General features: G+C 41.9%; 1 protein-coding gene across 3 annotated transcripts in view; it reads left to right on the top strand.

The window, feature by feature from the left end:
* LOC119652817 (developmental protein eyes absent) overlaps positions 1-23,799 on the top strand; it is a 165,911-nt gene that overhangs the window by 126,522 nt on the left and 15,590 nt on the right. For all 3 annotated transcript variants that reach the window (XM_038057144.1, XM_038057145.1, XM_038057143.1), the window contains one exon: positions 12,363-12,409. In XM_038057144.1, the coding sequence (XP_037913072.1) occupies positions 12,363-12,409 (47 nt within the window). The remainder of the gene's footprint in view (positions 1-12,362; positions 12,410-23,799) is intronic.

Below are 23,799 nucleotides of genomic sequence, written 5' to 3'. Positions count from 1 at the left end.
TCTTACCAGGGCAGAGGCAAATCGTCAGACGCTGCGTCACCTCTTCCCTGGGAGCAACGTGACCGAAGCGGCTCGTAGATATGAAGTGCTCCTTTATATAATTCGCAGAACACAACATGACTACAAATTATATTAAGCGCAAATCCGCCGTATTGACCAGAGCTTGGCCAGAGCTGACAATATTTTTTTGAGAATTGTGGGGTCCTAAGCCCGCATCAACTTAATGCCGGACCGGGCCAAATGGGGAGCAATTTACTCCCTCTTTTTTTGGTCCACGTACCCCTCGTTATACAACCTCTTCTAAAGGTCTCTGCGCTTGTTATGCTGAAAAAATAAACCGTGAATCATTTTCAAGAGGAGATCTGCAAACCACCCTGTTTTGAAGCCGCCTCTGTTGCTCCGCTGTAAATCTAACTTATCAGCCCATCTCACATTCTACTGGAGAAAGTATAACATCTCGGCATCCTTACTCAGCACTCGCTCTCTTCGACAGTGTCCTGGTCCAACCATACCTTTATAGATGTTTTCCCGTCATTTTTTTTTGCACGCCACCACAACGTTCTCCTATTTTTAGAACGTGCAGGCTCCTGATCGCCTAGCTTGTTCTTCAGGTCGAACCCGATTGCCTGGTAATCGCTGTGGATACTGTGTTCGCTAAAGCTGGAGCGAACATATCAAGAGCTAGTGAAGGACTAATAGAATCCAGGTCCGGACCCTCTTTTCCGATGTGTAATAATGTGACGAAGATGACGTCTAACTATGCGCTGGCCCGCAAAAGGAATCAAGTCATCGACAACCACCTTTGGCCTCCGTCCTTTTGTTTACAAGACCAATCTGTTCAACATGTCCTTGAATTCTGCCAACGTCAGGCTTGGAGGAGCGTAGCTACCACAGATGTATATATTTTGCCCACACAAATCCAGTTGTGGGATGCCTCAGACAGTCTCATATAGCTTGGTCAGCACTTCCCAACGAAGCCGCTCAGCCTGTTCGATCGACTGTCCAAACATTATTGTTAGGATTTCTGTGGAATTCACTTATTATAGCCACTTACACTTCCAATTTGACGGTAGTCTGCGAGAGCAGGTCTTGAGAGACTCTAAAATGATTGAGGTTGATTTGAATCAATCTTATTTTCCCACCGTAACTAGCGCCTTTTTGAACTCCGGACACTGGCCGCTTCCAGCGGTATGCATGCTATCTAGAACTCCTTTCCATGGCTGAGCATGCATTCCCTGTTACATTCCCGGACAATGTGGCCCTTATTTTGCCTAAGAGCTTTTAGGAATCCCACTACAAGATTTTTAAACGTCAACTGTCTTCGGCGGATAGCCTTTTGGTTTTATCTCTGATCTTGCATGGGGTTGGGCTTCGGTAGAGTAAAATGGAGCGGAGGGCGTAGAAGGCAGAGTTGGCTTTCGTGATGTAGGGAACATATGATAGTCTCGAACTCATAATGACACCTAGGTATGTGACATTATTGGTGTTTGGGATTTTTATTCATTCTTTTCTTATCTTGAGTGAAATATTTTCGGCATTTTGCAGGAAATGTTTTGATAGCTTGAGGTGGCCTTAGAATACCATGGCTTGCCATGTTTCAGGGCCAGCTCACATATAGTGAAATAGTGGTATAGTTCGCCAAGATAGGATTTAAAGCGAGATTGCCCGGACAGAATATTTCCGGTCGACGATTATCAGATCGTCTATATATTGCCGGATTCTGATGGGGTTTTGGTGTGAGGGTGGTTCTGGGGGTTAGCTGTGGAGAGAGAAAATTAGGTGGCGGATAAGATCAAGCCTTGTGGGATGCCTACCATGCAGGAGTAGAGCAGAGAGGTGGTTTCTTGCGTCACTACTTTCGCCGATCGACCTTCTAAGAAACTCTTTACGAGCTTGCATAGATGAGGGTGGAAGGAGAGGGAATGGTATATTTTATGGACTAGTCCGTGCTGCCAGACATAGCTGAAAGCCTTCTTTAGATCAGGAAGGTATGCTTTGGTAGGGGTTTTATTATCGACGCCCAACAGGATGTCTGTGTTTAGGCCAAGGAGGGCGCGTTCAACTGAATGAGCGGAGCAAACTGGAAATCGGGTATTTCGTTTGCGGTGTCAATTTATTTGTCGATGAACGTTTTGACGGTTCGTTCAAAAACTTTTCCTAGAGAAGGGAGCTCTGAAATTGGTCGGTAGCTGTTTGGATGGAGTGGGTTTTTCTGTTTTTTGGATGGGGACGATACGTGCGCATTTCCAGCTTGTGGGAAAGTGGGCAATTATGATGCAGTTAGTTAGAGTGGATAGGGAGGGGTTGATGAAATCAGAGCACTTTTTAGGACCGTCTGAGAGTATACGGTCAAAATCGGTTGATCGTTTATTTTTGCTCTTTAGTATGATGTTTTTAATCATACTGAGCTTAGTAAAAGATATTGATGGGGTGGATTCGTTGGCAAATTTATTGGAAAAGTGGGGTGTCTGTAGTTAAATGTTTGAAGAATCTATTGCGGGGATAATTTCCGCGACTTTCGACTCTGTTGGGGAGTTTTGTACAGAGGCGATGATTTGGTGTTGGAGGGGATGTTTTGAGGAAGAATCGGGGTTGTAGAGGAAGATTTTCCGATCCCAAGGCAGATTTTTTTTAATTCGTGGCGAGAATCTATTTCTGAAGAGTCTGCGCCGAAGGGTTTTTTAATTTAAGGTCTTGGAAGAAATCATTGGGGAATGTAATGAGGTTCCTGTAGCCAAAGGTGCGCTGTGGAATTAGCTCGTTGCATGAAGTTTGCATGAGCTGGGTGAGCTGGTCGACTGTTTCCTCGATTGCGGCGTTGTAGATTTGGTGGGAACGTAAATATTATCTAGTTGTCTGCTTATGTGCTGGTTGATTAGTTTCCAGTTTGCTTTACTGAAGTTCGAGACAGAGCGAGAAAGGGCACTTTTTACCCTTCCTGCGGTCGAGAATGACAGCGTCATGGTCACTGAGTCCAGAGGTGGTTTTTAGGAAAAGGAAGGTGTTAGAGTTTGGGGCGATGATGATGTTAGAGGAGATCAGGAAGTGATCAAGATGGAAGTAGTAGCTAACACAGAGGAAAGTTGGTTGTGTGGGACTAAGATGGGATATGTTTCGGGCTGAGGATGGACATGTGAGCCACCTGTGGAGTTGGTGACCATTGAAGTTATGGTCCTAGTGGGGCCATGAGGGATGCTTAGCGTTCAGGCCTCCGCATACGACGTGGGCGCAGGATTTGGCTATCTCACGAGGTTGAGAGGAGCAAAAGGAAATAAGGTTGGAAAGGCCGGAGCAATCCAAAATTTGGTTCGGGCAGTAGATAGCAGTAACGTATACCGTAGCTGATTCGTTATTTATTCAGATAAAGGTGACTGCAATGGATTTGCTGCTGTCCACTGGAGGGTAGTGCTGTATCAATAAGAATCTGTTGAAGACGTGCATTGCGGCTCCACCTGTGATAATAGAGCCGAGCTGGAACTGCTGGAAACGATCTGTTCGGAACAGATTGGTAAGGTGGGTTTATAAGGGTGTTTGAGCCTGGTCTCGCAAAGGATGACTACCTGTGGTTTGTGTTCCTTAAGAAACAGTTCAAAGTCGCTGTGCTTCACCGACAATCGACTTGATGCTAAATGCAATAAATCTAACGTCCATTATTCGAAATTAAAGAATTGACCATCATCGAAAACATGTCAAAGAGTTGTTGCATGTTGATGCTGTTCGATGGGTTCCTAGCGGCGAGTGGGGAACTGGAAGTTGCAGCGGTGGGTTGGCTGCACGTGGCATCGGCGTATGACACCAAGGGACGCACGGAAGAGGAAGTGTTGATGGAGCTGGTTGAGAGGTGCGTGTGCGCCTTTGCGTGTTCCGCTTGGAGATTATCAATGTGAAGTGTGGACAATTTCTAAAGTTGGGGTGATCGTTGGAGTGACAGTTAGCGCACTTGGGATACTCTTCTGCGGTCTTCGAACAAGCCGCTGGTGGATGAACTTGCTCGCAATTCACGCAGCGGTAGTCAAGGCGTGGCCGATCCTTTGACAGTTCTTACGTTGCAATATTTGTTTGTTTCGGATTTCTTCGAAACGAACGATAGTTTGCTCGATGGCCCTGTTTTTTTTTACAAATGCTCCTTAGAGAAGGCCGCGTGTAAGGTAATGCGAGAGAGCGTGGGATTCTCGATTTTAGTTCGGGTAGTCAGGTAAGGTTTCACCGAGATGGTATTTTGGACGCGTGGGTGTAAGCCGTCCATAATTTCTTAGAGCGAGAGAGAGAGAGAGAGAGAGACTAGTTGTCTTCTCGAACGGGAGGGTATAAGTGTAAAGCTTGGTTTCACTTTCGACCAGAAGTTTTTTAGTGGAGTTAAATTCCTCTTCGGTTTTCACGAGTATTTTTTGTGATACTCGGAGCCTGATTTTTTAATTAAAAATGCGTGAGGGAGGGATTTCTGGCGAGTTGATTTCGTGGCAGAAAAGTCTGCTTAGCTTGGCTGGTGCTGTCTTGAGGGATTCGGTGGTGGTAACTGTACTGCTGCTGATTGAGGTGCTGGTGGATGTACTGGGTTGATGGCTGGCTGTGCTCCTTTGCACAGCAGTGGAAGATGTCCTGACTGGGGTTGGGCATGCGGGTAAACACGTGGGAATCATCGTCTTCATTGACCTCGAATGATGTTGTAGAGACACTCCACCTCAATCTCCTTTGCCTGCAGTTTAGCAGCGAACGCAAATCGTTGATACCAACCGTCGCGATGCTGTCGCGTGATAATTTTGAGGCGTCGAAATTGCTGGCGGGGCTGCTCGATCTATCGGTAAGTGATGTGCTTACTAGTGTAATAAACCCTTTTGTAAATATTCTCAAAAAAAAGATACGGAAGGATAACTTTTCTTCCCTCTTTGTAACACTTAGTTTAGGGGTTTTAGATTCACTTGTTGTCCCTTTTATTAGATACCCCAACAAACATTTTCCTTGAACTGCTCATTTCCCAAAACTAGGGTTAATAACAACCACAGAATCGTAATGTCGTTTGGTAGTTGTTTAACTATTCGTAAAAGACATCGTTTGCTTCTCTCTATCTTACGCAACACATCTTTATACACATGTATATGACATTATATTAACCACATCGTATCTGTGTGGCCGTTGCTTTTTTTATTTGTTTTATAACTTTAGTATGTTTGTTGTTCTTGCGTCATTTATCTATACTTGCTACAAGATGACCTGATAAGCCAATTGCCACTAAGTTAAACGTCGATCCCCTCGAAAGGTGTACAAGAAGTTAAGATACGATATGGTCGTATGCAATGGATTTCTATGGATCTTCTCAGGATAGATACTAAGTATGTTCCCCTTGTGCATCATATGCTTGGTGCAGGCTGCACTCTCTGCATGCACCTTTGGGAAGCATGTTAGAAAACACCTCTCATGTTTTGTTCTCGATACTCCACGACTGGGTAATTTTTCACTTCTCTACTATTTTATTTTTATTTGATTACCCTCAACTTTATGGTCGTACGATGGCACTTTATGATTTTTCTTTTTCGAATTTATGTAATAGGTTTTACAAGGTGTGTAAATGTAAATAGAAATAACAATTCATAACATGTAGGGTCTATAAAGTTTAATAAACTGTTGGTTTAAGTGATTTTAATTAGCTCAATATGTTGATTTTTATCTGATTTTCATTGACATGATGGTAGATGAGGTTGTGTTAGATGGTTTCTGTTGAATTCGTAGTTTAAGAAATATATTTAGTTTATTGAAGGAATAAATTTTAAATCTGGTCAACAAGACAAGAAAATAATTTAGTATCTTATATGTTCATACATATGTGTGTTTAATAGCAATTTTGCAATCTGAATAATCTTGTCAGATGCGGTTATGCTTGCACATTCGAAGGTTTTTCATATTCCTAAATCACCGGTGGTCAATGATAGTATCCTAGTTTATTGGCTGTATGGATTTCAAAGAAAGTATCAACGAATTCGAAAGCAAAAACACTTTCTGAAAAATTGTTTCGTCTAAATATTAAGGGAAAGTACGTTTAATTTGAAACAAATGACATCAAATCTTGAACAACGACAACCCACATTGGGCGCCAATATCAAAAAATTTAATAGTAAAATAAACCACGAGGTTCAGGTTCAAAAATGTATGGAAAACTGATCCGAAACCTATGTACTGCCTATGTGAATTGAGTTACCATACCAGGACTAATGCCACGTCCTTCTACATAGCGTCACATAAATATCCTTTAGATTTTTGCTGATGAACTTTTTCCATTATATTTGATCCTGCCATTTTATGCCAATAACAAGGTGTTAATTATTATTATAATTAATAAATCCTTCATTTCAATATGGTGGTTTTCCAATCGCCGAAATCTTGCAATCGGATTCTGCAGCTGTTAGATTCCAGCGAACTTGCAATCACCCGAAATCTAACATTTTTATTGATTTTAATTAAATTTATTTCTAGGATCAACAGAACTATATATAATGGCTAATTTTTGTAAGGGAAGGTACATCATTGTTAGGTCTCCCGTGTTAAAGTCCTTTTTCTCTCAAGACAGTTCGGACACGGCTTATCAATGGTCATTTATCAATGAGTCTTCCAGAACTCGTCAACTCTCCCCCGCTTCCTCATCGACGACAATATCTACTCTGCCGCAAAGGTTATGTGGCAATGCTTCCTTAGCAGCCTAGACGTTAACTGTGGCATCTAAACTTCTCTCAACCAGGACCGGCTCCCGGTGCCTAAAACAGCATCTTGCGAAGCATAAGTTCTGCGTGGAAAGTCTAGCACCATACCATGTTAGATAGATGCTAAAAAACATCGAGAACGGGGCCAAGCGTCCTCCAGGAACCAGTTAACAATGGCCCGCAATGACTCAGGATGCCATAAAGTTAGATTGTTACTGTGATATGGCACGTTTATTAGCACTTAATCACCTTTTACCTCTAAGCGAACTGAGCAGGTGAATCTTGAGCGATTGTACTCCGATACATGTGAACTTGTTGGATGCGAATCGTCTTAGCAGCGTCTTAACCATTTTTAGTTTCGTCCTGAAGACGGCACATCGTCCTAAAGACAGTATATGCGACGTTCCCATCAGACGCGTTACGATCCCTACAGAGAAAGCCACACTCCTTTTCGTTGCAAGCCTTAGCTATATGCCGCCCATCTGCCAGATTTAGCGGGCTGTAAACGTGCTCGATGCAAACCATTGCTTGAAACAGTTTGACCGCTTTTCTGGGTTTGAGGCTCCATGAGAAGCCCGTAGAGAAGTTGACAATTCTTGCCGCTTTTATTGCCTTGTGTGTGGCCAATCTACCTTTTCTGTAGGAATAGTAGCGTACCCTCAGTTTTCTTCCCATAGCTCATCCCAATGGCTCTTTTTGGCTTTCTTAATTTCTTTCCTCCAGTTTTCTAAGGCGTTTCTTGTTCTGAGGAAGATCCTGAAATTAGGCACCAACGATTTCCTATCTGCGTCCATCCGTCATTTATGTGGGGCTTCTCCAGATCGATTTCTTTACACCTATCTAGTGGATAATAATGTAATGTTCAAGGTAGTTAAGCATCCTTCATGTCAATCACAACCAGTGTTTAACTTTCTGTTTATCTTCTGTAGATCGTTAAAGGTGACGATAATTAACCTGACGCGTAATGCATGGGAAAATAAAATATTGAAAGAACGATAACAATAAAAAGAAATTCTGTGGGTTCTCTATGCCTCAAAAAACAATGAGCAGCAACCATATAAGCATTTTAATGTAGTGGTGAGGACTCTGCCTGCATCAATGCATAGAAGGCACACAAAAAATTGCAGTTTTGCTTCACGAAGGTCGATGCAAATAATCCAAACTGCAAATTTTTTAGCCTTGCCTGGCTTATCCAAGTATTCGTTACTATCATATACTAAGTCGTTTACTTCCTTTTGTGAGTTATCTAACACCCCACCCATATAGTAACAAAAATCTCATAATTATTTAAATATACACAAGAGGCTAACTCTTCCTGGATGTTGCTCTTGAGCACTAGCCTGGGCCAGGCCTATTCAGTATAGGAGCACACAGCCCTGGTTGAGGGAGCCTCAGTTACCCTGCCGCCTATCCTATCTAACTTCCGCTTTCCCCGCTTAAAATGCCTTTAGTGTAACGTGCACTCTGTTCCATGTGTCCTCGCTCTACGCCATGGCCCTAATTATAGTGTCTGGGACACTTGACAAACTTCTGCCGACAAATGATCACGAAATCAAAGTCACTCGATGTGTCTTCTCCAAAATGCGCGATCGGTGAGGTACGGTAAGACTGAAAAAACTCCTCTCGGTGAAGTAATGGTCACCTCAGGATAAACACCTGTTTATCATACCTCATTTTGCTTATATCAAATTTTATTAAATTATTAACAGATTAAAATATTATCTGAATATTAAATTAACAATTATTAATTACAAATTAATTATCCGTGAGGACTCCCTTGTCTCATTGGGCTCGTCTCGAACTGGCATCAAAAAACAATTTTTAACAGCGTGGCCAACTCGATTCGCGCGTGCGACACACAAGCTGTTCGCTCCACCACAATAGACCACCTTCTGCTGAAACTAAAGGGGGTTTCAACGAGGAACTGGACGGCCAGCATCCTCAACTCGGCTTCCGCAAGTAAAAGTGAACGCGCCCTTCACTCTGGTCGCTTTTTCTTGCTGGACGCAGGGATTTAGCCGAGCCCAGCCGTTTGGTGGTGCCCGGACATTGAGCCTATAAAAATGTCGGCCTTGCTCTAAGACTTTGAAGAGGCCCTCATAAGGTGGCTGTAACGGCTTCCGAGGAGCGTCCGTCCTAATTAGTCAGTCATGGTTTTTGCGTTGTTGGCGGTAGCTACCGCTACCGGAGTCCCGACCTGATATCGAGAACAGGGTCGCTGGGGAGTCTAAGATTTTCCCCGTATACCCCCCCCCCCCGCAGTGGATTACGGGTGGTAATGGATGCACCTTAAAGAAAAATGAGGAGCCAGTAGTGTTGATGTAGCTCTGAAGATCATGCTTAGCGAACTTAGAGAGACTATGCTCAGTAGTGATGTAAATCATAGCGGCACAAGAAATCCGCGCCTAAGATAGGTATATTGATGTCCGCGATTATGAAGCGCCAAAAAAACGTTCATCAAAGTCCTAAACTCAAGTCTACTTGCCTGTAGCCATATATACCGATCGATGAAGAATTTGCTGCCGCGAGTTTCAATGATTGCGGTATTAAATTGTTATGTCAGGATACGGGAAGAATCGAGGCTTCAACGCCTGTATCGACAAGGTATTTGCGGCGGTTCAAGGGATCGTAGATTGTCAGACAACGTGGCGCTGTATTTTGCGTAACAGTCGCCAGAACTCCAGGCAAGTCTGATTTATTTGTTGAGAAATTGCAGGGGCTGATACACTTTGAAGCTTTTTCAGCCGACGTACGATGGTACCAGCATGCCCCGGTACTTTTCAAAGGTCCCGACGACCTACTAAACAATCGCCCATTTCACGAGGCGGATCTAGGCCTTGATGTAGTCCTACACCCCGAACGTAACGCACCGATGGCCTCTGCCAACTCAGAAAAGGTAGCTGTTAATGCTGCCACCATCTGCAGCTGAGCCACCTGACCTAAGTTATCGCAGGACACATCACCAACCATGGGTCGCACGTGGATATCATGGATTTTGGCCACGATGATGACTAACGTATCCACACACCCCAAATCCGCACACGCCAGAATGGTATGTGTGCTCTCCGAAAGCCTCTGCAGCCGCAAAGACTGTAGCAGCTCGGTGTCGACTTTGTGACTACCCAACTGCTTCATCTCACGCAGCAGTTGGCTTGGCGCACGATCGCCCAGTGTTAGCTCTGTCAGTAAGCGGTTAAATTTAGCCGTCTCACTTACCGAAAAGTGTTTTCCACGTTCAACTTGACCAATGCGTAATTGAAACGAATCGCATCCGCTGTGACGTCGGCCTCAAGTTATAGGAACCATGCTGTCGGGCTCCTACGCCAAAACGGTGGCATTCGTACGGCCACGGTAGTTACCGCGGGCCTCTATTCCGGAGGACATCGTTTAGCGGAAGCGAACCACCCAAGAGAGAGAACGCACAAGTGAAACGAAGGGGGTTAGAGTTTCACTGTCAAAAACAATTTTTCGATGTGATGCTCAGCTCGATTCACACTTGCGCGCGTGCGTTGTTCCCTTAGTCACATCATTGTGCTTTCCACTGAACCACGCCCACACTGCTGATAGTGCGGGCTCTTTTTCACAAGCGACAGCTTCCTTAATTCCTGTTCTTTTATAGACCTCTGCTCTGTAGAATGCAAAGGGCCGGAATAACTCCTGCTATCAAAACTCGCCGTTTTACTTTACATGGCACTCGTGGCTCATTTCCGTAATAAGTGCGGCAGGTATTAATTCGAAGCCGTAAATAGAGACAGACTGAACCCCTTTCACCAGCAAACGATGCATACTTTATAAAAGACCTCCGACCCAGCAAATCGCCAGCATTCGAGCTGCACCCTTGGCTACTGTGTTCCGCATCTAATCGAAGAAGCTTAATACCACGATTTCACCAACCAAAACATCCTGAACTCTGTGAACCCTCTCCTTGATCAAGACGACCACACCGGAGCTAGGGAGAATCCATACTCAGCTATCCCTTCGCCGCATCACCACTCTCAGGGTGTGTTGAGCTCGTTGAGCTCATCCACGTATCCAACCAGATGCAATTCATCCGGTACCTCGAGATGTAGCAAACCAATTATATAAGCCCGTCTAAAGGTTCGAGCCAAGAATAGATCTCTGAGCTGGCCCCGATATGACCCTCATTCTACGCAATCCTTCCTGGGTCTCGTAGAGTAGAGTGCGATATTTCAAATAGTTTCTCAATATCTGCAAAAGGTAACCTCGAATATAGATATAATTTTCCAACATCTTGAGCCAACCAACTCACAGAATTGAGGGCGTTTCTTATATCTAACGTCACAAGAGCATCACTCGTCCACGGTGGGGACTGTGTGCCTCAGCCAGTCTCACTGCTTGGACTCAGTCGCATCAGTTGTAGATAGCTCCACTTTAAAATCACATTGTTTTGGTGATAATTCGCAGTTTTCACGACACGGCCGTCACAACAACGAATTTAAGGGGGTCATCCCGTGTGTCGGATCTGAGGAATCGATTTTTTTGGCATCAATGTATCTTGATGTGAAAGATTGCCTCAAAAGATATCTTTCCTTTTATTGGTTGATAGTGTGTGTTCCCTTTTTCAGTGTTTTAGATATCTGTTATACCTAGTCCAGAAACCTTAGGTTTCTTGAAGAAACACAAGTGAAGCCTCCTCGGATCCGACACACGGGATGACCCCCTTAATTCATCGGAAGTGCTTGATGCTGATTCTGTCAATATCTTCAGATATTTTTTATTCCAATATCAGTGCAGGTTACCCCTTCATGTGCATCAATTTATCTATATTTTGAAAATGGTTTTACTTATTCTGTGTTCACTTGCACTAACGAATATTTCGATTAAGATTGAAGATCTTATGGTCAAAAGATTTCAAATCGGAAACCTACCCTTCTTCAGTATAAACTCCTTCATAGAACCTTACATAATTCTTTTAAAACCAGTTTCATCTCAGAAAATATATGCAAATCTGATAAACCATGATATATATTTGCGTAGAGATAGCATTCGAAGAATTTCAAATACAATAGCCCTTAGATCAATACCGTCATATCCTTCACTTTAATGCATTTGCAAATATACGGTAGTACTTCGAAACCGTGTACATAGCTCTCCACAGGCACACCTGCTGGTTTTTATGCATTTATTTGGCTTCCTAAATAAAGAATGATAGAAGCCGATTTCCGGTCGTCGCTCTGGTTCACAGTGAAAAGAGGAAAATCATAATGAAACATGACAAGAATTAAAAAGAAAATCTATATCTTATGAATATTGTTGTAGGAAGGAGTATTTAGGGTAGCCTTCCTGGAAACGGGTTCCACTGAAGAAAATTTTTTGGCCCATCTGGGGTACAGTTGGAAATTTTACTTCAATTTCAGGAATATGTTCCACCCTCATAGCCTGAACAATAAATCGAATTAATTGGGAACAATTTCGATTCTTTGGATCACATATAGATTGGTTAATCTGAAGAAAATTCGAAATACCTCAAAAAAATTTTATAGAGGTTATCCTTCAGCAAATCTCCCTCAAATGTCTAAATTTTTAGTTATAGATACAAAAGAACCGTTTCAAAACTTTCTATAAAATCTGACTTCTCTCCATCTTAATCCTATTTCAATGCAAATATCTGGCGCGTATAAGTTAACCTTTATTTCCATTTTATTACAGGTCAAACGACTTAAAAGCGAGAGTACAGATTCAGGCGAACGAAACAGGTGAGATTATTTTTTTCCGTCATATCTTCAGCTCCAAGAAAAAAAATTATGTTTCAATTTAGATAGTTCTCGATATTAAGCCGACCTAAAAATTCAAATAAAAATCTGATTTGGATCAAACTGTCGGCAGACATTTACTGGTTGAAAGACAATAGGAACTCATCCCACACACAAGATGTCGAGATTTTCGTAAACATATTCAGATATATATGTAAAGCTGACATTTCTTATGACGATAGAGTCTTATTAAGTTTTATTTTTATTAATGTCACAACATTGAAAATGTCGAGGTTTTATCGACAGGTGATTATCTTATCGTTACAATGTCAAAGAGAAATTAACAAATGGGCGCACCTTCTCTCCTTTTGTTAGCCTGACGGGATTGCTTCGCGACCATAGGTGGTCTTTGTATGAGATAATGTTTGATATTTATTTTATCTTTTGATATTTGTTATAAATTGGATTTTGATAGTTTAAGGATTAATGGCTTCTTGTCTAGATGTGCCAAATTGAATAGATTGGGATCAACGTAATATACCGTTTGATGGGGGGAATGTTTTTTAGAATGCTCTGCATAATGAATGGGAAGTCATTCATCTTGAAAGTTGTAAAAGTTATCTGTGTTATTCAGGCAATATTAAAACAGTTATTTTATTCAAATCACAAATTAATACAATTCAAGAACTCTATGGTACTATCTGACTCTTTATCTATGTCGTAAATTCACAAAGGGATCAAACAAATATCGTCAAATTTGGTAGGAAACTGTTGCTAACAGTTATTGCCAACAGCAGACGTAGGTATTTCTATTTTTGATAGCGTACCGCCCACCCACCCTGAAACGTGAATTCTAGGGAAAAATCCCACTCCGAAACTGGTGGAAGTGATGGCAAATGTCCATTCTAGAATATATCCCCAAGAAATCTATGTTCTCTGGTACTTCTATGCAAGGATGAATGGACAGATAAATGCAAGGATGAATGGACAGATTGGTTCCGGTTTTGTCGTCCCACACTCCAACCCTATTATATGTCCTGTCAAAGTTCATTTATGCAAAAATTCCCGCCCTAATATAATTCACTAGATGACCTCATCCAACAAAAATATAGGAGGTTGTTTCAATCTGTTCATTGCTATCTTTATATTGGATCTCCATTATAGATCCTACAACCCATGATGGACTAATTTCTTGAGCTTTCCGTCTTGCATTGCTCTCCTAGCTGCAAGTTTGATGGTTTCAAGTTCAGGATTCAGTCCTGCAAATGGTGTTTTGGATCTCTTTCTTCTTAATTCACCCACCCTCTCATTACCATCAATATCAATATTCATCAATATCTATTGCAGCACTATCTCGTTTTTAAAAACCTGAGATTGAAGGGTTTGTTGCCATTTCCACAACAATTTAGATCTGGTCTGCACAGTTAAAATGGTTTTTAATGTCACCTAACTGTCCTAGAGAATATGGAGATAAGCACTTTTGCATTTCCTCCCTTAATTCCCCCTAATACACTGGATTATTACATACACTTCCAGTATACCGTTTTTTTAGGAATTGAGGAGTCCTAAGTCCGCATCCAGTTAATGTCGGACCGGACCAAATGGAGAGCAACTAACTCCCACTCTTTATGGTCCACGGACTCCTCTTTTTGGGTTAACACCCAAAGTTCAAAAATGAAAGTAGGGACGAAGACGGCTACGGTTTCGTACCAGGGCAGAGTTAACTCATCAGACGCTGCCGTAGGGGATATGGCATGTCGTGTTTCAGGTTCATTCCTTTCTCTTGTGTGCATATACTCCGGTAATTGTTTAGCTGGTTATCACTCGAATGATCCCAGTCCTCCCTAATTATCGTGATCTCAACTTTATAATCAGAGCTATATTTCAGTCACGTAAAGTCACCCATTTTCAGATATACTCTTAAGCCAAAGCCGCACACCTGCTGATCAACGGAATCCTGTGTGCTGCAAGCATTTCAGTTAAGCTTCGAATCCAGACTCAGACTCAGATATTTCGCCAAATTTGATAATTGCGTTCTCCCAAAAGGACTAGGAATTATAGTTCACCCGGCTTCCTGTTGCTGAAAATTTCCAGTTGCTGAAAATTCGTGTAGTCAAGAGTAAGGGAAAGCTGTGTCTTTTGACATCAGCAAAACGTAAGAAAAACTGAAACTACTCCTTCTTGTCGAAACTATGAGAGAAAAAAAAGTGGCATATGATATACACTCTTGGACCGTGTAACACCCTGCAACTCCCAGTGAACAAAGGTAAATCTAGCGTTATTGCTTTTAGGAAAAATAATGGCAAACTATGTTAAATTTTGGTGCCCCAGTCCCTTCTAAAATTGGCACCGGAGATAACATTTCTGGGCAGGAGACGTCATCACGACGACATCACTATCCCTAAAAGATCAAAACAATAATACAATCATAAAGGCGAAACAGGTTTCGACGGTAGTAAACTTTGCCACAGGTTTCTCATGGGGATTAAGGGGGTCATCCCGTGTATGTAATAAATACGCGCTTCATTACGGCGATGGGCATAAATCTAGCATGTGACTTATTACGAGTTTAGCACTCTAATTTCCGAATGACTTCGAACATCAAAAAATCACTTTGCCCATATATTCTACACTATATCTAGATATAATTGATGCCAAAAATTCGATTCCACGAATCCGACACACGGATGACCCCTTTAAAACCTGAGAGAGCCGTAAAATTGTTTAGAACCATTGTGCGATCAGTGCTTGATTATGCTGCTGCCTCCACGCTCTTGATGCTCAAATACCTGAACAACAGAATAGCCACGATTGTGGCGTCTCAGCTGGAAAGATGGTTAGGTTCAACTAAGTCTTCACCGCATCATGTAGCTCATGCTCTGGCGTTCAGAAAGGCGCTATTAACCTCTAAGGAGCTGATAAAGCTCAAAAGATCTGCTCCCTCCTCGTATTGTTTGGTCATAGATAATCCCATGGCTAAAAATGGTCTATCAGCAACTTAGAAGAATTTTCAGCAATCCTTTAATAACTTCAAGATCTATAAGGAAAAGAGGCTTTCAACTCCCTGAGAATTTTTTTTCCAAACAAGGAAACCAACTCCATATTGGGATGGGGTTTGAGGTGGTTTTGAGGTTTTGATCTCCGTCCTTCCGCTTCCCATCTCAGTTGAGAGTTTTGCTTCTAAATATACACTCTCTGAATTAACAGTTCTATCGAGCCCTGAATGCACATCAGGTAAACCCCATCTTAACACATTGAAAGGTATTAAACCGGTAGAGACCAAAAACTGCAGTAGCTGATCAGTTCCAGTTCCTTAGGTTTTTACGCGATCTATAGTCCATATCCATTCTTTATTCCGCGGGTTTGGACAGATTTTAAATAAGTTTCCTTTGTTTAATTAGCTACTGGGAAACTGATGCCAAGTGGGGAGTTCACACTTCCACACTTCAGCCAGAACTGCCATGTGCTTCGTTCGACGCTTAGCATTCCTTTCAGGTACTTTTCTGGCACGGGCGTACTCAAAAAGATAGTGCTCCACTGTAGGTTTCCTCCGGTGTTGTCGATTCGGCGGGTCTAAATTTTCAACCCGCTTCTGGATCATTTGAAATGAGTTTTGAAAACATCAACTGGTGGCGTCTTTAATTCCGATCTTCCTCTTTTCACTCAAAGTTTAATTGCCTCCTCCAGGGTTCAACAGTTTCTCTCATTCTTTCGTTCATTCTGTAGCCTTCTTTCACATTTGGCCTTTAGACAACTTAATCTGCCCATCCTTGACACGGTTGGGTTTGCCAACAACCACACATGAGTTCACGAGTGTACCATTTCTCTCAATCCACGAAAGTTGACTTGGTCCTATCCTCACGCCAATTTCTCCATTTTGCTGCTGCTCCTGTTTTTTTATTGTATGATCCATATGAGAACTCGCGGATACTGCAGTTGTTGAGGACCCACGTGTACACTGACCTGCTTCTACTATGGGAGTCGCCTGGCACTCCAAAGGCTCTCTTCATAGCTCCACCATCCAATAACACAGGTCGTATACTGTCTTAAGTTAGAGTTTTCGGAATATCAATTATCTTCGGTATGCTTCCTATTTAAAATTATGAGGAGGCCTGGCAAGGGGGTGAAAAAGGGGATTCGCACCGCGGTTTTCTCAGGAGCCCGGAATAGAAATTTCTATAAAAACAATGGATAAGAGAGGCCCCGTCTACTTTTCACTCCAGGCCCATGTAGTTTTCGCCCCTTTTTTCAAATAAGTTTAACCCCGGGCCCGGATTTTTCCTCGACGGCCCTGCTTATGGACTAATGTCACGCGCAGCCGTCTACCAAATTAAATTGCTGAGGAAATATTCGCTCATCATATGATACATTTCCACATCAACATTCTACGGATCATTTTGAAACAATCCGCGTAGTGTAGATCTTTGCTGCAACTGCTCTTCATCGGTTTCGAGAAGCTTTCGTTAATGTGAACAGGAAGTGCATCTAGAGTGCTCTACGCAGGAGAGGCATTCCCGAGGAACTAATAACTAGAGAGAGCGGCATATGATAGTGCAAAATGTCACATGATGTACCGAAGTAAAATCTCAGAGCATTTGAGGTCCAAAATGAAGTCTGCCAGGGCCACCGATGTCACCGATTTTATTACTTCTTGTTATCGGTGACATTCTTCATGTTGCCTTGTTCGAAGGATGTGGAGGAATTCAATGGAATATGACATCTTTCCTCAAACACCTCGACTACGCTGATGACATATGTTTGCTCTTTCACCATTAAAGCCTCTACAGTCTGACTAGGTCATCGCACTCTCCCTATCTGAATTAATGAGCATAGCAGTGAAAATGATGATCAATTTGTATATCTACGATGCATGGTTTCTGCCAACGGTGGCACCGAACTAGCTGTTGCCCGACACATTAACAGCGCTGGATCCGCTTTCGCTGCTTTGTTTAAAATCTGGAAATACAGTTATCTCAATACCAAAATCAAGTTGGAATTGTTCTATGCTAGTGTTCTTTCTGTGTTGCTGTATAGTAGTAGTATATAGAAAGTGAACTCCACTGTTACTCAAAAGCTCTAAGCCTTCATCAACACCTAGCCTGACACTATCTAAAACGAAGAACTTGGTCGGCGCACAAACTTGACCCGTAAACTCGTAAACACTATGATCGGAAGACAGAAGTAACAATGGATAGGTCACACATTAGGGAGATGGCCAAGATGGCCGACGAATGAGTCGCCCCAAGGGCCCTTAACATAGAACAATAGAGGATGAGTGCAAGCGTCTCGAAAAGTCTTGGGGAAAGCTGAAGCGCAGATTAAATAATCGCGAGCGATGGCACGTAGACGTAGTTGACGCACTATACTTCACGAAGGGGTAAATGTCAACCATATATGTATATCCATTACCAATCGTCATATTTCACTAAGGAAATTAAAAAGAGGGCAATCACCAAATTTTCAAACTTTGAGTTTTATTGGATTTATACCACGATCAATGAATGGTACACATCATTATCACCATTCTCTCAAGCCGAAGTTGAAGTCCCAGACTATATGCCTCCAATACTTGCAATTACTCTGGACGGTAGACTTGCGGTAAGCTTCAGACTGAACCCACCAAATTTTGAACTTACCTTTTCACAGAGTATAGTCCACGACCTAGGATCAATATTCGACTGTTTGCACGAGCGATTATTAAATTATAATTTTTGGTAGCTTTCGGTTAGTTATGGGTCCTATCTTTTTCTCCACGCGACCTAGCTCCCTACTCACAATTCTGCCTGCAATCGCCTTGGCTATGAACTGTGAATCTATAGTGAAAGTAAAAGACATTTGCCCATTATTCTTAACTACTTACCCTATAAAAACAATTCCAGAATCAAACACATGCCAAAACTAATAATTCCAAAGAAAAAAAGACACTATGGGACATCTTTTTGTATGATACAATAGAAGCACACAAAAAAATAGACACCACAAGAAATCCAGAAACTGGTCCATATATCTCAGACCCGTATGTGTGGAAGATCGGAACACATGTTTTCCTCCGAAAAGACATAAGCCACCGGTCCCTCCGCACTTCGTCTTTCTGTCTTTTCTTTCCTTTATGATCATTATTTTATTGATTAATGTCTTCTTGGCACTTACAGGGGATAAATAGATGAAGATAGGTTAATCTCTTCAGAATTTCTCTTTAGTTTATTTCCCTTTTTTTTATGGAAAATAGTGTTAGGCAGTTAAGCTGATGATCTTGGGGTTAATTTTTGTAATTCCTAGAAATTGTTAGAAAATTGCTCAAATTCCAATGGGGTGTTGATTTATGTGATAGTTGATAGCAAGGTTTCTGGGGTAATCACAATAAAATTGTAAATTGAGTTCCTATTGTCCTAATTAGATATACATACATGCACATCTAGGCAAACAAAGTAAGTCCTCAACTCTAATTTGAGTAACAAAGGCGAATAGAGATTATTAATAAAACACGTTTTGGGGCTGGCGTTTTGTCTAGCACCACAGGTACAACTAATGACCCGCTACCATCCATATTATTAACTGCCCTATAATAACTCTTTTTCGAAAGCATATGAATCATCCTTCGTAACTAAATTTGTACCAGCGTTACAAAAATGAAATAAATACGCACTTAGCTCGGTAGTAAGTTAAGGTAAGCGTTTAATTCTCAACCCAACCCTCGAGTGAATGGGACAGATATGGAAGACAAAGGAAGAGGTCTCCCTTCTCGACCCCTTGGAATCACATGGCGATCATCTCTCCTTAAAAAATCATGATGACCCGAAGTACTTTTTAATATTGAAATGCTAAGGTTTGATTTTCTAACCCTACTCCCGGAGAGGAGGGGTGTGGGCAAGTGAAGTGAAGTGAACTGGGAGTCCCTTCTCTCGAATCCCACTGGAAAATTGAGGTGGTTGACCTTCTTGTTCCTCCTAAATACGCTTCCTGTCCCTGCTCTCCCGAAAATGGTATTACAAATGCAAACTTTAACAAGGTCTTAGAACCCTATTTGGACCACCATTGGTTTTTGAAGGAAGTTTATTAGCTGCCGCGGGCTTAAAAGGGGAACCTCCCTCTTCCCCTACCGTACACCAGGTTGGTTTTTGTTTAAAACGGCATATATATTTTTTCCGATTGAAACACAAGTGTGATTATACGAGGAAGAGGTTTATGCAAAAAAAATTAGACTTTCTTACCAGGTGGGTTGTTAACGATAGTTTCCTTGGCCTACATTCCTGAATTTCTGTTTTAGGATCATACAATCATTTGTATTCAGTGATCAGTATGACTTAAAGGTTTTGAAGAATTCATATGCAAAAAAGGAAGTTTTTGAAACCAATTATCTTTCATTTGGTAGCGTAATTCCCTTATAATATTTGAGGATTCCTTTGTCGAGTAAATAACAAGAGGCCTGTAGCAATCTTCAGACAGGTCAACCCAGCGTTGAAAGTTCCTTTAACACCAGGATAAATTTCTGCACTGTGACTAATGCTATGCCCAAGGGCGTTAGAGATTGGATCATTGAGGCCGATAGCTAGACCCATTTGCATATAGGGAGCTTGGTCTCTGTTCAGGGTAGGAATTATATAGGAAGATATGCTTCTTACTCGTAACAAAAATTCAGCTCTTTTGAGGCCCCAGTTAAGTAGTTTTGAAGGAATGGTTTTCGTTATAAATTGCCTTCGATTCAATCATAAATCTAGAAAAGTTCACTAAATAAAAAGCTTCTTGCTTACAGTAGGACTGGGCGTAGGGAGACTTCTCTTAATTTAGGATGAAAATGTGCTTTTTATCCTTAAACAGTTCAATACAATATAGGTTGCTCAATTGATTCTCCTCATTCGGTGCGCTTCCTAAACACGTTTGAAAAAAAAGTTAGCTTCAGTGAATTTGCTACTTAGACTCGTAAATCTTAGGAATCCGAAATATTTCGGAGAGAGTGAAAAAAGAAGGGTCTCGGACTTGAGTGCAACAATTAAAGGAGTATCTGCGTGCTCCTGTTCGTAACAAAGATAGTAGCCAAAATAATCCTAGAATGCGTGAAGGAACATCTCGAAAGCTTGGTCGACAGAGAACAGACTGATTTCCACTCTGGATCCTCCTGCATTGACTACATCAACACTCTACGGATCATTTTGCTCTCCATAAATTTGGAGAAGATTTTCAACAATGCCAACAGAGAACGCCGGAGAGGTATTCCAGACAAACTAATAGCTATTCAAAAAATAACTGCCGGTTTAGTCCAGGGCAAAGGCAACTCATCAGTTGATCGAAAGCGGCTATAGGTGGTAATTGCTCCTTTATGTATAATCACAAACACGATATGAGTGCGAATTATATCCAAGTGGAATTTGTATTCAGACCCACCACAGGCCGAAGTGAAATTATTTTGTTTAAGGTTTGAGGGAGTGCTATGTCCGCATCCAATTTATACTGGACCGGACTATTTGGGATGAAACTTACACTGACCCTGGACAACACCGTCAGTCACTTTTTGAAACTTTTGGGTTTTTAATTAAAAAAGAGGGGTCCGTGGACCACAAATATGGAAGAAACTTTCTTCCCACTTAGGACTTAGGACTCCCCCAATCGCCAAATAAAATAATAACTATTATTATTGCCAGAGTCCAAAACGGAATTCGGCAAGGTTGCATTCTGTCACCGATATTATTTGTTATTGTTATCGGTGACGTTATTCATGCGGCTTTGTCCGGAGGACGTGGAAGACTTCTTTTTTCAACACTTCAAATACGCTGATGACATTTGCTTACTTTCTCACCGAGAGACTTCGACTCTGGATTTGGAACGAAAGGTAAGTAAAGTCGGACTGAAGATAAACACCGTCACAATCTCCTCATCTTTATTAACGTAAGGAAGGAGGTTCCTGTCGACGGACGCACCGAACTAGATGTCACTCGACGCATTAACAACCCTAAATCCACCTTCGCTGCCTTGTCTAAAATCTGGAAATCCAAGTATCTCAACGCCAAGATAAAATTTAGACAGTTCTATCCTATGGGACCCCTGTTACCCTTGGGCGAGCTTTTGAAAAGGCGAAAGTGACAATGGAGGAGATAGGATAATTCAACCCACTTCAGGAGAACTTGGCATAAAACAGTAGAAGACGAGTGTAGGGTTCTAGGAGAATCCAGGAACGGATTCAAATCCATCTCAGCAGACCTATATGATGACGCGTAACCAAAAAGCTGCCCGCCAATAAGAAATAGTCGCTACTATTTAAGCCCCAGCATATAGTTATATAGGGATCTTTTTGCGGTTCTAAAAAACGCCAGAAGGCCTTAATATAGAAGAAAATGTGGACATCAACCTTCCTCAGCAAAAACGAAAGTCAAGAACCTTTGAAAAGAAGTTTCTACGCAGAATATTGAGCGAAGTTCTCATTGAAGATGAATGCCACATCAGCTACATCAAGAAACTGTGCGAAATTTACAATGAGCCAGAAGTTCCGGTCATCTTACAGTTATAAGAGCCTCAGTAAGTTGGCCATCTACCTAATATAGGCAACGCAAGAATACCTATAACGGTACACATATTGTAAACTGACGGAAGTAGACCAGTCGTCAAAACTGGCAAAAGACGAAAAGATACACTTAACGTGGGCAATGATGTACTATTGGGCCTAAGGAATTGGAAAACCAAGTGATTAAACCAAGATAGCTGGAGGCAAATTTGGAAGAACGCCAAAGCCAAGTTAGCTGCACTGCTGCAAAGAACGACGTGTAGTGAAGAGACAAAAAATCTGAATCCGCTTCCTTGCGAAACTTGAACCAGGTCCACCAATTCGATATCCCTAAAAACTGTTTGGCATCCTGACCTACGCCATCGCTCCATCTCAGGCAGGGTCTGCCTCGTCTTCTTTTTCTACCATAAATATTGCCCACGTTTAAAAAGAAAACGACTTGTAGTTTCGCCAGCGCAGACGCAACTCATCAGGCACTGCCTCACCTCTCAAACTCATCAGAAGCTGCCTCACCTTTGCCCGAAGAGCAATATAACCGAAGTTAGTTCTTAGATACTACTCGCTCACAGACACAACATAAGTGAGATTCATGTTAAAGACGAAAAAGTGCTGAATTCAAGCCAAAGCCAATCGAAGCAGGACTACTTAATCAACTTGATGGGTGGAGAAAACTTTATCTTCAATCAGACTGGTCCAAAATCAAGTTCCTAAAACAAAAACTTACTTACTTTACTTTGGGTAGCTTCAGACTCAACTGGGCGGGTCTTTGTTTTCAGTATGATTCACTCACATGTCTTACCTGTACTGCAAGTTGTCTGTTTTTTTAAAATCGGCCGTTTTGTCCAAAAACAAGGGTCTGTGGACCAAAAAATTAAGAGAAAGTTTCACTCTAATTGACCAACAGGCAAGCGCCCATTAAGACTTTGTATTCAGTGGCAACATCATCCAGGCTGGTGAAGGAACGTGGTGAACAGCCTGGACGCCTGGCACGCTTAAAGTCCTCCTCTGAGTTCCCGGTCATAAGAGGCCCGATCGTAAGACCTCTTGTGTTAAACACGTGCAAATTCATACAAAGTTACGACGGTCTGCACAGGGCACTGACCTATAGGAGACCATTCCGCCAGGCTCGGTATACCCTGCAATTTGCATTGCCGAAGCTGCGTATTAGCAGGAGAAACTCCCAGGCACTTCCTTTATGATTGCCCTGCTCTAGCTAGATCCAGTTTCAGGACACTAAGTGAACCATTCTTTGATGACCTCAGGGAGATCTCTAGTTACAGGGTTGGCGAGCTAGTTTGCTTCCTAAATACTACGGACTGAGTCGGCTAAGCTCTGCCCCTCTTGCTCTTGCCACAGCAGTAATGCTCTTAAGAGTTTGTAGTATCAAAACAGGGCACCACAGCGGTAATTGACCCCTTGGAGCGGCCACTGATACCTACCCGTCACTCCAATTGATCCCATGCGCCATCAAGTGAAAAACGGGTTTAAGACTCTCTCATTCTTAAAAAAAATTGTCCATTTGGTTGGACAACGCCAGAAGTTCCAAAACGTAAAAGGGAGACAAAGGTAAACCCTTCACCGAGCTCCTATATTTTGAATTATTATATTTATCTAATACAGTCAATATCTTTATTCCGCAACTTGGGCCAATAAAATTATTTGCTGACCAGGTCCAAAATAGAATAAGAAATTATACAAATAAATTCCACTTTTTGCATCTCATAGACAATCTTAAATCACCCTTATCAGGGTAGAAATCTCACTAAGAAACATAAATATGTAAACCACTAAAATTCCGCCACTATCGCAATTTCTGAATTTATGATACTTCAAAAGTATCATTTGTTTAGATAAACCATTCATGCTTACAAATCACTTCCTTGGTATATTAATGAAG

This window comes from Hermetia illucens, chromosome 3, assembly GCF_905115235.1.
Source record: "Hermetia illucens chromosome 3, iHerIll2.2.curated.20191125, whole genome shotgun sequence".
Taxonomy (NCBI): domain Eukaryota; kingdom Metazoa; phylum Arthropoda; class Insecta; order Diptera; family Stratiomyidae; genus Hermetia; species Hermetia illucens.
Note: the sequence above shows the minus strand (reverse complement) of the source record. Positions and strands in the feature narration are given on the sequence as shown.